The 15,559-nt window shown below is 50.0% G+C and overlaps 1 protein-coding gene across 4 annotated transcripts in view; it reads right to left on the reverse strand.

Annotated features, from left to right (window-relative positions):
• The window catches only part of FBXL19 (F-box and leucine rich repeat protein 19), a 41,334-nt gene extending 26,132 nt beyond the window's left edge, over positions 1–15,202 (reverse strand). The window contains exons 1-7 of one of the 4 annotated variants that reach the window (XM_084806058.1): positions 13,850–15,202; positions 13,613–13,663; positions 11,658–11,834; positions 5,974–6,178; positions 4,234–4,377; positions 4,045–4,131; positions 1,705–1,920 (exon numbers count right to left, since the gene is read on the reverse strand). In XM_084806058.1, the coding sequence (XP_084662184.1) occupies positions 1,705–1,920; positions 4,045–4,131; positions 4,234–4,377; positions 5,974–6,147 (621 nt within the window). In that variant the 5' untranslated portion in view covers positions 6,148–6,178; positions 11,658–11,834; positions 13,613–13,663; positions 13,850–15,202. Of the gene's footprint in view, positions 1–1,704; positions 1,921–4,044; positions 4,132–4,233; positions 4,378–5,973; positions 6,179–11,657; positions 11,835–12,496; positions 12,957–13,612; positions 13,664–13,849 lie in introns of those variants that run through there. The other 3 variants (XM_084806059.1, XM_084806060.1, XM_084806062.1) reach the window with 3 other exon arrangements.
• Between the last annotated feature and the right edge of the window lie 357 nt (positions 15,203–15,559).

The following is a 15,559-nucleotide window of genomic DNA, read 5'->3' on the forward strand; positions in this document are numbered from 1 at the left end:
AAGATGCAGGAAGTCATGGGCAGGAGCACCATTCTCCCCTCCCTCCCTCCCTCCCTCCCTCCCTCCCTCCACGCAATTCCTGAGGTCAACGCAGAGAGTCTGAACTTTTAGCTTGATCACCAACTCTGGAAGGAACAGTCGGGTCTAACGCAGCCTTGCCCAACCTGGTGACCCTCCAGATGTTTTGGACTACAACCCCCACGTTTCCTAACCATTGGCCATGTTGGCTAGGGATGATGGGGGTTGAAGTCAAAAACACCCGAAGGGTGCCAGAGTGGGGAAGGCTGGTCTAACGCATTAGGCGACAAGAGTTAAAGTAGCCAAGGCTCCTGGATTTCACTCTCAGCAGCAGCAAGACGGGGATAATGAAATGCAGGTACAAAGTCTGGCCCCAGCTGGTCCACATTCCCCCTGCCTGCTGAAAGAGCACAAGACATTTCAAGCTGAAGCCAGAGGAGGGAGGAAGTCAGAGGTGCAGGAAGGCCATGCCAGGAGGAAGCATTTGGTAGGGGTCAGAAGGCCTGGCTCTCCACTGCCACTTCTGAACAGCCCAGGACCAAATCAAACCGGGGGCTGATTGGGTGGCTTAAAACTGGAGGGATTCCTGGGCTCTGTGGGAAAGGAGATACCCTGGGGAGGGTGGGCAGGATGGGGAGAAACGCAACTAAGCAGTGGGGGAGGAGAGGAACACAACAGAACTGGTGCAGACAACCTGGGACCTCCAGCTGCTTTGGACTGCAGCTCCCATAAGCCCCAGCCAAGAGGACTAATGCCTGGGTATTATGGGAACTGCACTCCAAAACACCTGGAAAACACCAAGGTGCCCAGCGCTGCAATTGAAGTTTGTAAGAGGATGTGCACAGGGTGGAGAGAGCAGACAGTGAGGTTTTGCTCCCTCTCTCATCACACTAGAACTTTCAGTCACCCAACAAAGCTGGTTGTCAGGAGATTCCAGACAGAAAACGGGCAATTAACCTTATGGAACTCACTGCCGCAAAATATGACGGAGGCCCCCAGCTTTGGAAACGTTGTTCAGACACATTCATGCAAGAGGACAAGCCATCAGAGCTACACAGAATCTTTGGCATCAGAGACAGCGTATCACTGAATACCGCAGGTGCTGGGGAACAAGAGCAGAGGAGGGCCATTTCCTTCGCGCCCTGCTTCTGCGCTTCCCAGAAGTATTTGACTGACCACCCAGGATACAGGGCTATGTCAGGCCATTGGTCTAATCCGGCAGGACTCTTCTAATGGGGTGGGACTTAGCAGTCTAGAGCAGCCTTCCCCAACCTGGGGCCTTCCAAATGTTTGGGACTACAACTCCAATCAGCCTGACCACTGGCCCCAGTGGCTGGGTCTGATGGAGAGTTAATTTATTTATTTAAAATGTTTATAGGCCGCCTTTCAGGGCAGGAGCCCTTCCAAGGCAGCGAGCAACAATAAAATGCATACAATAAAATTCTGAATAAAAAAACCAGGGGGTAATAAAAGCGGCAAAAGTTCCACAAAATGACAAACCCCAGCATAAGACCGAACATACAAGACAAGTGCAGTTACAATCCAGTCTGATGAAAAACTTGGAGTGAGAGTCTGAAACCTCTGCAGGGCACCTGGGGGGAAGAGTGAGAGGAGGAGGAGGATGGGAGGGCTGCAGATCTCTGGCGCTCTGCTCGTACGGGAAGCAGCGTCTTCCAAGCCTCTCACCTTCTTCTTGGGCCCCGTGTCTGGGGGCGGCAGCTCCTTCTCCTTCTTGCGCTTGTGGGCTCCAGCCTGAACCTGGCCCTCCTCGCTGGGGGGTGGGGGCAGGGGCGGGGCTGGTGCCAGCTTCTTCTTATTCTGCGCAGGCTCGTCTGTCAGCTTCCACCGCACGCCGTCCTCCCCGTTGTCGGAACGCCGCTTCCCCATGCCGTCACCCGAGTCCTAAGCGTGTGAGGATGGGAGTCAGGCAGGTCCAGGTCAGTGGGAGCCCGCAACTTGCAAGATGACCAAGTGTGTGCATGTGTGTTTGTGGGCGGGAGTGAAGCTAGCCACTCCCCACAGCCCTGCACATATGGGGCAGGGGATTTCGAGGCACGGAAAATCACCAAGGGACGGTCCAAGGTAACAGGAGCCCGCCAGACCCCCTCTTTGTACGGTCAACTCAAGAGGTCCAGCTAGGACAGAGGCACCTGTGTGGGGGCATGAAGCAGTCACAAAAAAATGGCACTGCTTTGCACCAGCAGTATCTCTTTTGGAACCAGGAAATTATAAAATTGGCATTTACCCTTGAGTATGGGATAATTTAGTGTGGTTTTCCCCAGAGGACTGATGAAGGGCCAGATGACGAGTTGCTCAGAAGCCCCAGGCTGGGACTACAAGGTGCAAGGAAAACAAGGAGATCCCAAGCCCTTACCTTCTTTGCATCGTCAATATGGTGGCATTCACACAACAGAATTGGGAGAAACGAGGGAAGGATTATACCCTTCTGCCACCGGTTCTCCCCTCAAAACGAGCAGCCAACTCCACCCAGATTGTCCTAATGTACCCATGTCCCCCCTCCCCCCCAAGCCAGGTTCCAAAAGAAGCCGCCACTGTTTTTATCAGAGGTCCCATCTCCACATTGCCTTTTGGGACACAGGACAGGGCCTTTTCTTAATGACACCTAGACTGTGGTTCTCCTTCCTAGGGGAGGCTCCGACAGCTCCCTCCCTTCCTTGTAAGCTTCAAGTGAGCCGTTAACTCTTCTTTTCATGACGTGTGAGTTGAGGTCTCTTTTTGTCCCTTTTCGCTGTTGACTGCAGTCTGATTAATAGTACGCTGCACCTGGCTTTATTGTTGGTGGCGTGGGGGTTGGATTTTGCTGGATTTTAATCTAGATTTCTTTTTATGCCTCATTGTACATCACTTTCGGGGGGGAAGGGGTACTTTTCTAGGACCAAAAAGCAGGATAGAATCAATTTTGGAAATATATAAGTACATTGTGCCCGGCTTGGGATGGGAAGAGAACCAGCTGCAACTGGGGGCGACAGTTTGCAGGGGAGAATCACTGGGCACAAAAAGCTTTAAGCGCCCCTATCCCTCCAGCAAGTGCCCACCACTCCCAAGTTCATGAGGCTTGGGAGTACACAATTGCCAGGGTAATGAGTAGTTCCACTCTCTTGGAGGGCAGCAGGCAAAATAACATTAGCTATTTTGTTTTCTCTGCACAACAGTCTACCTGAGCAAGGAGAACATGGAATTTCAGCCAGAGTACCCTTCAAGGGGCTGCAGCCGTTATTAACTACCCCAGCCTTGATTAGACGTTTGTGGGAGCAGAGTCAAGGGTGAGTGGAAGCATAGAAATAGGGCGCCTCTCCTGGGTGTAGAAATGATTAATTAGGGCGCTGAGCAAGAAGACTGAAATCCTGTATACCCCAGTATATGCAAACCTGGCCCTCCTGCATGCCTCTTCCCTGCCGTCCCCCCTTCAAAGCAAGCCTGTGTCAGGAATGAATCTGAGTGTCCGGAGATGTCTGGCAGCTCAGATTCACGGCTCCCCCTTTCCTCCACCATGAGAACCCAGGTTCCATAGCAGGAGAGTGAGGGGTGTGACTTGAGGGGTGCTAGGGTCCATCACAGAGCAAAGTGGGAAAAGTCAGAGGCAGGGCTCAGACACTCTGCCAGACTGGCCACTCGTGGGAGCCAACGTAGGAGGGACCCACCCTACCAGAGGGGCATCCCTGCAAAGCTAGGCTGGCCAAGAAGTTCTTGCCCAGACTGCTGGCAACTTCTCTAACTTCCACTTTGTCTCCTCTACTGATATTCGTAGATGGGTAGATTAGATATTTTATTGCAGTCTGAGAGTTTCCTAGAATCTGCATTTGTAAATAAGCTAGTGTTAACTAAAAAGTAGCATAGCCCGAAGCCTTGTTTCCTGGAGCGTGTTGATTGCAAAGGGGGAGGTCAAAGGAACGTGACAGCCTGACCCTACTGGAGACCAAGGGTTCCTCAGCCTGCGTCCGCTTGGCCTTGGGACGTTTGCAAGCCACCCATACCTTACCACCCTATGGTCCCCATCTTACGTACTTTCATCGATTTGCCTTCTCTCTTACACTTGGGACATTCCCAACAGTTTGGAATTTCATTGTTGATGACCCCTTCGGCAATCCCCATCTGTAGAAAGAGAAAGGGCAGGTGCGGGTTAAGCCCGAGAGGCTGCGAGGGCTGGTGGCTTGCCCCTCTTCCTTCCTTCCTCCCTCCCTTCCGCAGCCCCACCTTCAAGCAGCCAGGATGCACAATCTCGTTGCAGATGGTACACTCCATGAGCGATAGGTTGAACTTCTCCTCTTCGCCCTCCACTGTGTCTTCTTTCCCGGCCTCCCCACACACCAGGCACACAGCCGTGTGAGGTAGAACTGGCTGCAACAAGAGAGGGTCGGGAAGTGAGCGGCAGGAATAAGGAACTGGGGGGGGGGTCCACTCATGTGAGATTTCTTCCCAGAGTCAAAAACCATCAAGCCCACCTATGATGTTCCATGGGGATCCCAACTGCAGCTGTCTCTGGGGTAGCTTGGTCAGAAAATGAGTGACATGTACCCTTCTGCTCCGGGCTTCAACGTGAGGGGACAATCAAGGACATAAAGGCTTTGAAAGATGGGACAAACCATTCTATAAACAGTCAGAAAGAAGCAACAGGATATGGAGAGCCGTGGGTCCTTCTACAAGATGGGTGTGTGTGGAATGGAGGGTGTGGGAGGCTCACGGGTATCTGGACTGCATAAAACAATTGTGGTGCACTCAGCGCCTGGACTGTACCATCGCAGGGGCGGATGGTCGCACATTTATCTGTGTGAACTAAATAAATAAATCCCTGAATGTGGAAAGCTGCATGTGAGAGAGCCAAGCCTATCACACTTCTCTTTGAAATGCTAACTTTTTAGACGCAGGGAGTTTCTTTGCAAAGTTCCTCATCCTTACAGGGTGGCTCTGGCTTTAACTGTAATTCTCAACAGATTCAAAACATGCAGAAAAAGCTGATGGTACAGTGCTATGCCACACCATGGTGCAGGTGGAGAAACAGTGTACGCAAAGAGTCCCCTGCATTAAAAAAACAACAACTGCATGTGGAAAGCTAGCATGTTAGGCAAAACACTAATTAAAAACCTTTCACTCGGACATGCTTGTTTTCCATATGCAGGGAGTCTTGTGGTTATGGGTTGTTGTTGTTGTTTTTGTAAACACAGAGAAGCACTCATATACGCAATTCCTCCAGCATCCTGAAATGATAACGCCCAGAAGGCAAATGTACCATACAATTTTTCTACATGCTTGAATTGTATGAGAATTGCAGGCAAAGCCAGAAGAGAGAGGCCTGTGAAAATAAAAGGAATCAGATTTGTAGGGTGCTTCCAGACAGAAGACTACTAACGCTACCAATCAAGACTACTCCATATTTCTCTCCTTAAGAGTTTTTTTTTTCCTGGCCAAAAAAGATGGAAGCAGCAGTGGGAGAACACTGGACAGTCACAAACAGAAGACAATGTCATCTAGACCAGCGCCACTTGCAAAATTCCAAGAATGAGGTAGGGCAATTGCACAGTCAAAGCCTCTTCTGGAAGCACCCTTAATCTGCCCCAGTCAAGGACATTTTAGAGAAAGCACGAACAACTGCAAGGTCTGAGGGCTCTAACAGTGTAGGCTAGCCACCCCCAACCTGATGCCCTCCCGATGTGTTGGAATACACCACCCAGAATCTGGCTGAGGGATTCTGGGAGTTGCAGTCCAACACATCTGGAGGGCGCCGGCTTGGGGAAGGGGGGTGTAGTCAGCAGGGCACATTCTCCTTGGCAACCATAAGGACTAGAAACCTGTACCATTGCAAACCACAGTGCCTCCCAACTGAACCACAGCAAATTCCCCCCATCCCAGTTTGACATACTGGGAACGAAAGAAGCAGCCCCACACGGACCTTCATGCCATGGTTGACCACGGCTCTCCTCGCACCCACCCACTCACCGCTGTGCACTGCCTCTGGAGGCACGACTGCTTCATGCGCCCAGGCCCCCCAAACTTCTTCATGTCCTTGCAGAAGTGGCACTCCCCACACTCCGACCGCAGGCAAGCTTTACACTTCCGGCACCGCGTCCGCCGCCGGCGAGCTCCAGCCCCCGCCCCTTTGCTGGACGACATTGGCTACGTCCCGCTTCAGCTACTCTCTGGGCTGGAAAGAAAGAAAGAGAGAGAGAGAGAGAGAAAGAGAGAGAGAGAAGCAAAACAGATGAGTCGACTGGTGCTTTCTAGGGTGGAATGATGGACAAGGAAATTATGGCTGCTGGCCGGGGGGTGGGAAGAAACTGAAAGGCAAGACAATCGCACCAAGACCCCCAGTATGGGAGAAAACCCTTCAGCACACCATGCACCAGAATTCACTATGGGGAAGGCGAGAAGAGCAAAAATGACCAATCTCCATTTGAGGGTCGTGTGTCCGCAAGAACTGCCCAACTTGGGGACCAGGAAAAAGTAAAGTTGCACTTGTTGTTGGAATGAATAATTCGTTAAGAAAGATTGTGCCAATTTGATTTGTTTTTTTTTTAAATCATTGATTTAAACTGAAGAACTTACTCGTACACAAAGGCCGGGAAATGATAAAATTAGCACACCGATCAAACAGAATTAGCTCCAGCGAAGGAGAGCAGAGTTTAAGTGAGACTAGAGCGAGCCACTCAATCCAGTTCTAACAGGACTCCTCGGTACCATCACCAGCTTGGGGGGTCGAAGGGGATGAGGTGTTCAGTGCCAACAGGTTGGCATGTGCAGGGAACTCAGGCCTGCGATGGGCCCAGTGCCTGGAATTTGTCGAGCAAAGGCTCCATCCATCTGGGCGTCCCCACCAAGGAGAGAACTACGAGAAGGCAAACTGGAATCCTAGGAGCTCCCTCAACCCCAGATAGGCTGGGGAAAGTCATGTGACCCCTGCCCACTTTAAGAACTTTCAGGTGGAGCTTGGTTCTTTGACCTGAATGACTGAGGAGCCTGGCCTACTGCCGTCCCCCTATGACACACTGCCTCATCCCACTTCACCTGCAACAGCCCATTCTGTGTATCGCTGTGCCCACTGAGGCATTGTCATTCTTCTCTGTGAGCAGGGAAATGCTCCAGACACACAACAGGGAGCTCTTAACATGCTCAGGCGATGCTTCTCATCAGAGACAAGAGCAGGACGCCCCTGTATTGCGGTCAGGGCGTCACAAATGATGTCCAAAACAGAACTGCACCCCCGTTAGGATAAACTACTTGACTGAAGCAGGAAAATCTGTTTATTTCTTGTCCCCAAGGGTACAAAAAATAACTTCTAAAAAAGTTATAATTTATAGCTCTATAATTGAACAGGCTCCCACCCCTGACCCTGGTCCCCTTTATATTCTACAGCTCTCTGAGGAAGACATTAAATCAGGGGTGGGCAACTTGTGGCCCTCCAAATGTTTTGGCCTATGCTGGCCAGGGCTGATGGTAGTAGGCCAGAACATCTGGAGTGCTGCAAGTTGTCCACTCCAGCATTAAAGAAACATCGCATAATGGTAAGGAACCAGGCTAGCTTAAAATATCAGCATCTCAAACATACAGCAAGGCAGCTTTTGCTGAATATAACTGCACCATGTAATACACAAATACAAGCCAAAAAGGAAAGTCAACTTATCATGGGTATATAAAACCCCATTCCCTGGCACTGAAGAGTTTTAGATCAACTTCCATTGACTTGATCAGGCCGAGTAAAATCCAATCACAGTAACGCCAAAATGAGGTCCAGGTTCCAAATCAGAACTCCACAGTCCTACATGCCTAAAGCTGGTTTTGGACTCATGTTTCCTGAACATCAGCTCTCCATCCCATATAGCAGGCCACTTTTGAATCAGGAGAGGGCATGGGCACAGTTAGTAGCAAGCTTGGGAACGTATGAAATATTGACTCAGACCATTGGTCTCTCTAGCCCAGTACTGTCGACACTGGCTGGCAGTGGCTCTCCGGGGTTTCAGGCAGGAGTTTTCCCAATCCTCCCTGGGGATGCCGGGGATCGAACCGGGACCTTCTGCATGCAAAGCACATGCTCTACCACTGAGCTACAGGCCTCCTGTTTCAGATTGTTTGCATCCCAGCATACGTTAATAAATTCAGATAGAATGGCACAGCTCTGGATTATTTAATCCTTTCTCTGGGTTACCAGTCCCAGGGGCATAGTAAACTCACTCAGCATGACCAGTAGTCAGGGAGGAAGTTACAGGCTAACACATCTAGAGGACACCAAGTTGCCCACTCCTGGAAAGCACACAATGCAGCAACCTTGCTGAAGCTATGCAAGTCTGTGTCTAACGCAGCACTTTGAGTTCCATCATGGGAGAAAAGCAGGGTACAAATATACTAAGGGTGCAATCCTATGCATGTTTAGGCAGAAAAAAGTCCTACAACTCCCAGCATTCCCCAACCAGCCATGCTGTCTGGGGAATACTGGGAGTTGTCAGACTTTTTTCTGTCTCACCATGCATAGGATTGTGCCCTAAATAACATATGCGAGAAAAGGGACCCCATCCTAAGAGGAAATCCCAAGTTTGCATCAACCTCTTGCAAGATTCCACTACAAACGAACTCCTCCCCCCACCCCTCAACAAACACTAACGGTATTATACGAAAAGTGGGTACGAAGCAGAAACATAACGAATAACAAAGGCAAAGTACAGTCTAGAGGGAAAAATGCTATCAAGCAGTGAGAGCCAAAGTTGTGACAAGTAAGGAAGGCTGTGTAGATTGCGCTACAAAAACAAATAAAATTTGGCACCAAGCAAGCATGATCCTCATCGAAAAAAGCCGAGATTGCTGACCTGCATAAATGGCACAGAATTAAGCCGTTTTGCACAGATTTGTTTTTTTCCCTGTTATTTATTCTGTTTCTGTTATAGTCATGGAAAGCAAATGTTTTACACATGCACGCCCTTCTTGTCCCTGGAAATGCTGCTCAGCCCCTCTCAGCCCTACTGGCTTGCAAACTTTCAAGCTTTAAGGCAGGGGTGCAAAAAGAGCATCCCACAGTCCATAGGGAGCCCCCAAGTCACATCTGGGCCCCCCAGATCCCCAGATCATGCGTATGTGTGTGAGTTCTACATTGCATGTGAATGAGTGCACACACACACACGTGCAGCCCCGCCACTCCAGCAGATACCCAGTGCATCCCATGGGGCTGAAAAGGTTGTGCACCCCTGCCTTAAGGCAGGGCTGGGCAACTCGCGATCCTCCTGATGTTGTCAGACTGCAGCTCCCATGATCCCTCACCAGACGCTATGCTGGCAAGGGCTGATGGGAACTGCAGCCCCAGAGCATCTGGATGGCCTCAAATTGCCCACCCCTGCCTTAAGGGCTAGAACATAAAGAGGAGCTCCAGATGCTAAATTCTAGGTCTAAATACCAACATTAGCATGTGCACAGTACAATCTCTGAATATGCACAGCTCTTAACGCAATGATATCGTAAGAGCAAAAAAAGGGAGAAAGAGAGATTAACAAAGCTAAGGATCTTTGCTGTGGGTTTAATTATTGAAGAAAGAAAAAGTAATGAATTAATTCTATTAATATATGGTGTTCCTTTTAAGTGTAACTTTCCTAAAATTGACCAAGAAATGTAGGTTAATTCAACTGGTATGATCCACTAAGGGTGCTTCCATACGAGGCTTTTATAGCACCATCACACTGCCTCATTCACAACATTTTATGCAAGAGTGGGTAGGTTTCCAGACATCATCATATGCAATTCCTAACACCCCAATGTTTCCCCACCATTTCTTCCATGTTTTCCCTTATTGCAAAAAAACCATTAAAAAAAGGGAAAAATAGCTGCACTATGCCTTCTCACTGGTAGTGCTAGGAGCCCTCCATCTGGAAGCAGCCATGGTCTTATCCTGTCCTAAAGCACAGGCTCACAGATGATGCCTAGAGCACAGAAGTATATGAGATCTCCAAATGAATACTTTTTTGATCAAGCTATTGGAAAGCTGGACTCCGATCTGGGTTCAAATTCTACCTCTGCCAGAGACTCACCATCTAGCCTTAGGCACATCCCTCTTCCTCAACCTTGGGCCCCCACCTCTAAAATGGGAACCACACCAATCCCCCCTTCACAAAGAAGTTGTGAGAGCGCTGAGGATCAGAGAGAGCCCTGTGCTTGTTACGCACTGTATAAACCAGGGTTGGGGAACCGGTGACCCTCCCAATGTGGCTGCACTACAACTCCCATCTTCCCTTACCCCTGTCCACGTTGGATGGAGCTGATGGGAGTTGGAGTCCAACACCTGGCAGGCCACAGATTCCCCAACCATTGGTATACACAATAAAGCAGAAGCGGAATAAAAAGAAGCTGGATTTTAATAAGGTGGCCCGATGGGTCTATTTGGTTAAATCCAAAGATGGGCTTTAGTGCTCTTTCTCTTCTACCTTCTCCTCATACCCAAGTAACAGAAGACACCCTGGTTTATATCTGTTCTAATTACAGGTGACTTGGGATTTGGATTCTCCCCATCTGCTGTTTTATAGAAGCAGCCAGAAGAAAACAGGCAAGTTTTCCCCAGGACACAGTAAGAGGCGGAAAGAAGGCAAGGAGGACACGGGAATCTTACTTAAGGGGGACACCTATAAACAAAGCGATCCACTCTCTGTGTTTCTTCTTAACAGATGTGATGGTCAAGATCGTGCTGTTCTAGTATGGTTTAGATGCATATAAGCCGATCCTCCCTAGAAAAAACTGCCAGCAGGGTATGATAGGTATTTCATGCTTTTAGAAACCTATTATCATATTTTAAAAGGAAAGCAGAAAAAAGACAACACCAGCTCTGCACTAAATTAAGCCAAAGTCAAACTCTTAGGCATTTTAAAAAGTGTTTTCTAGGCCTGTCTGAGGCTCTTGGCTAAGCTGGTGGCCCAGAAGTGAAAGTGACACAAAATGGATATGAAACTGACACATATTCCAGGGTGATTACCAGTAGCAAGGAAGGGGATCTTGAGTTCCACCATCATGTAAAGGAAACGCAACTGCAAGGCACAAGGAGCTGCCTCTTGATAGGGGAAAGCAAGAGGGACTGCAAGCAGAATTTGGGGAAGTTGGGAGATGAGGGAGGAACACAATCACAGCGACAGAACAGAAAGATAATGCCAAGCCTGTAGGTTTTCTACATATAGCACTTCACAAAACATGATGAAGTCGGTTTGTAATACAAGAACAATGACTTTCATAGGGGCTTTCCTGAAATGCTGAGGGACTGAATGAGGGAAAGACAGTGGAAGAGGAAGATGTAGTCTAGTGGAGAGATGGCAGGGACCCAGTGGGATTTCACATTAGAAGCAGAAAGGAAGAGCCAAAAGGGAAAGGCCTGTAAGTACTCTATTAGCATCAACATTAAGTGCCGCATAGGACACTCTTATTAATTCACATAACACGAATGGCAGATACCCAGTACAGTAATGCACGCAAAAAGCAACAGGTCCCTGCTCCAAGGTGATTGCAATTGAAGAACCAAACTAAGAGCCCCTGTTGTCTCCTTCACTGTCGGAACTGAGTTCTGTTAAACTAGATCTTAACCTACATGTGCGACCACTGCAAAAAGAACAGCAGCTGCAGATATAGTTCTGCCTCCCCCCTATGTCATGTCCAGTAGAACTTACCTCGTGTCATGATGTCACCACGTCCCGCCATTGGGCAGCCAATGATGTGGAGAGGGGGGCGGGGAAACGCAGAGCACTGCGATGTCAGAACACAGGTAATTTCTTCCAGACATTATGGGGTAAGGGGGGCGGAGAGCAGAAGCACAGTTCTTGTTTTGTCTAACATCCAATTTGGCCCTACGTTTCGACAGGGAGGGAGAAGCAAGGGGAACAGGGGACAAGTATGAGCAAATGGAGTTACACATTGTGGGGAGGGGGGGTCATGTCAGCTGGGGGAGCACTTAACACATCAAATCAAAAGCTTTAAGGGGAAAAGGGAGGGTTGAGGAGGAACCTGAGTGAAGAAAGTAGCAGCACCATGAAGGTGTGTATTGGGAGTGGGGGCCCTTCACACAGCAGTGAATGATCTCTGCCTACAATAGGCTTACAATTCATAAGAGGGCTGGGAAAACATTTCCAGCATCCTAGGAGCATGGGGCAGGGAGAAAACTGAAGGATACCTACAACTGCCCATTTTAAAAATCTTAGGGTGGGGGTATGTTAGAGGGATTAGGCTAGGACCAGGCAACAGGGGAGGGGTGAGATGGAGGAAGGCACGTGTGCCTTGGATTTTAAGGACATCAGTGAAAATCAGTGGTTAACTTGAACTTGCTGTATAACTCACCCCCCCAATTGTGACCCCACCCAACACATACAGAAGCACCGGAGATGGAACCTTCTGTGACCTCCTGCTATTGTCCTCCCCTCCACACTGCTACAGTCTTTCTTCCAAACATGCAAGATCACATAGAACGCCGTCAGGCGAGAGAACCGTGTCTACAGTAACTTGGCACCAATACCTCATCACGCCCCAGCACGGCTTCAAAGCGGACAGGCCTGGTCCTGGCGAGGAATCCCACACACCTCAGCCTGGCCCTCCATGATGCCGGTTACTGGATCCCCCCTCAATTCTCTTTGCCAACTGCAACCTGCTTGACACATCTCTTTTGCTCTCCCACCCCTTTAAAAGCCTTTAAGTCCAGGCAGCTTTCTGGGGTGAGCCTCCGCCAGCAGATCCCTCTGGATCCCACAGCTCCTTGAGGAACAGAACCGGAGCCATCCTGTATCCAGGGCCCCCTGAAATCGGCTGACACGGCCCCTCCCCTCTCTTCCCTTCCTCCCCCCCCCAGGGGTTAAAACATGAGAAACACACAGAGGCAAGAGCGTTTTACGGCCACTAATTCCTTCCCCTGGAAATCACAGAGGAGAAACTTTGGTTCCATGCTTGCCCCCGCACACACACCAAAGCCACTATGCTTCTCCCCCACTCCCCCTGACCATCAGCTTCGGCTCATCCAGAGGTGACTCCCCTCCCCTAAAATCCACCTGGCATAATTATACATCCTGATGTTAGTTTGTTTGTTTTCCTTTAAGGAACAACAACAGAACCCCCCCCCCCCCACACACACACACACACTAGCCCAAGGTGACAGGACATAAGGCAGAAAGAAAAGAATACCCAAGAAAACAAAACAAAGGAGATAGAAAGGAAATGGAAAAGCGAGGAAAACACAATGTTATACCTTGCATTGTGGGGGGAGGGCAGGGGGCAGCAGAAGCTGTAGATCCCACCCCCAACAGATACGTTCCTGCAACCCGCCTGATAGCTTCACTGCCCTCCCCCTTCTCTGCATCTGAGTTGTTGTGATGTTTTCACATGCTGTGTGCGTTCACACGATCTACCCTCTAGGTACCTACTTGGGGGGGGGTATTTTGCAAAGTGATGGTGGTCCTTCTGAAAACATCACGCATAAGGGGTCTGGGGGAGAAGAGCGAATTAATTCTGAATGGGAAGATTGGAGGTGGGGGAAGGGAGAAAGAGTTTGCTTCTGGAAAAGGAGACAAGGGTTTTATTCCATGAAAAACATTATTTTGCAAAGCCAAGAGAAAGAGGGGTGGATGAGAGAGAGACTTACCTTTGGGGAGCACATCCAGGCACCAAAGATTCTTCCTCATCCATCAGCAGCCTCCAAAAAAGAAAAGATGCTGTATGTCTTACAATCGCTACACACACACACACACACGCATACATATATCCCAGATAGGCACCACCGAAAGATGCCTGAGGAAGGGAGGAGATTGGAGGTGGGGGGCACCCCCTCTTAAAATCCATGTAGGGTTTGGAGGGAAGGAAGGAGAGATGGGTTACTCACCTGCTGTGTGGCCATGGGGTGGATGGCGATTCTAATGCTGGATTTGTTGTCATGGTGGGGAGTGGGGGGGTGGGAGAAGAGATCCAGCCAGTTGCTGAAGGATTTGTGTATGCGTGCGTCTCTCTTAGTCCCCCCCCACAAAAATGAGGGGGGGAGGAGAAGAGGATGAGGGGCGGGACGATCTCCCCAAAGAGGCTATTACAGATTCATAGCAGCAGTTCCCCACACTTCACCCCCTCTCCTGTTCTACCCTCCACTATTTCCTTCCTTGCCCTTGGGAGAAAGCAAGGGGATGATGTATGAGAAGAGTCCCCCCTGCCCCCTACAGTACATTAATTTTTTTTTTTAAAAAAAAGAGCCCGCTGTACCACACACCTACTCAGGAACCCTTAATTTTGGATGGAGCGTTGGCATAGCCTACGCGCGGTGCAACCTCCAATCACCCCCCCCAGCCCTCCTTGCTTCCCCCTGACTCCTCCTCCTCTTCTGCCCACCACTGAGATTTTCCTCAGTTGCCAGAACACCCACCCTCCCCTTTTCAAGTGTAGGCAGACCACTCCCCTCTCTAAGCCCACTCCCAAACTCTTTGGACTTACTGGAGGTGGAGGAGGAGGAAGAGGAGGAGGGGGGCTTTTCCCCTTCTTTGCTTGTTACTCCAACTACATCTCCATTCACTTTGGAACAGAAGGGAGGGGGGGGGAGAGAATCAAAAGGGGCTAGGTGAAACCTGTCCCCTAAATAATATTTTATTAGCCTCCCTGTAAATTAGAGCAACATCTCCGGACCTAACTCTCCCTTCCCCATCTGAAAAGGGCCCAGCCCCTTTCTCAGCAATCCCTCGACCTTCCCTCCCTCTCCAAAGCAATGAAAAGGGGAATCTGTTAACCTTGCAAAACCCTTGCTTATTCCCTGGGGTGGGGCCTCCAACGCTGCTCCACTGCTACCCCCGCTCTCTTACAGTCGGGGGGGGGGGCTGGTGCCCCCTTCCACTCCTTTCCTCAAGGGGGCTCTGCGCTGCCCAGCTGTTCCTCCCCCCACATAAGGGAGGGTTTTAAATCCACTCACTCCCCTCCAAATTTGCGAAGCGGGGAGTGGGCGTCAAGCCCCTCCAGAGCTCCTCACAGGGGAGAGAGCTGGGCCCCACGTTGCTGGCGGAGCCCCCTCGTCCAATCTCTCTCATTCTCTCCTCTTCCTCCTTCCTTTTCACATTCACTCACTCAGGCACACTGATACACACACACCCCACTCACATACATCTCTACACACACACATACACACAAAACCATCATGGCGGCCCCAGGAAGCCCTAAAGAGAACACTCGCCCCTCGCGGGCTGATGGGAGAGATAGTTTTTCCCACAGCCCCTGATAGGTCCGGCTCTATGGGCACCGTGAGAAAGTTTGGACTACAACTAGCATGGCTACGAAGGCGTCCGCGCCACGCGATGCGGGAATTGTAGTTTTATTTCCCCGGCTCTACGCCTTGGGTCCGCTGGTCGCCGTGACTCAAAAGAAGTATTTGGACTACAACTAAGATGGCAGACGGCGGCTGGTGCTCTAGTGCATCATGGGAAAGGTAGTTTTACTCACCCATCGGCTGGACCTGCTGGGTCCAGCTCTCAAAAGGGGGTGTGTTGAGTCTACGTAAGATGGCCGCTGAGCATCATGGGAATGTAGTTCTATCCTCAAGGCCTGTGCCTTCTTCGGTGCT

This window comes from Heloderma suspectum, chromosome 6 (genome assembly GCF_057233095.1).
Source record: "Heloderma suspectum isolate Gila_16-S chromosome 6, 16-S_ref, whole genome shotgun sequence".
Taxonomy (NCBI): Eukaryota; Metazoa; Chordata; class Lepidosauria; order Squamata; family Helodermatidae; genus Heloderma; species Heloderma suspectum.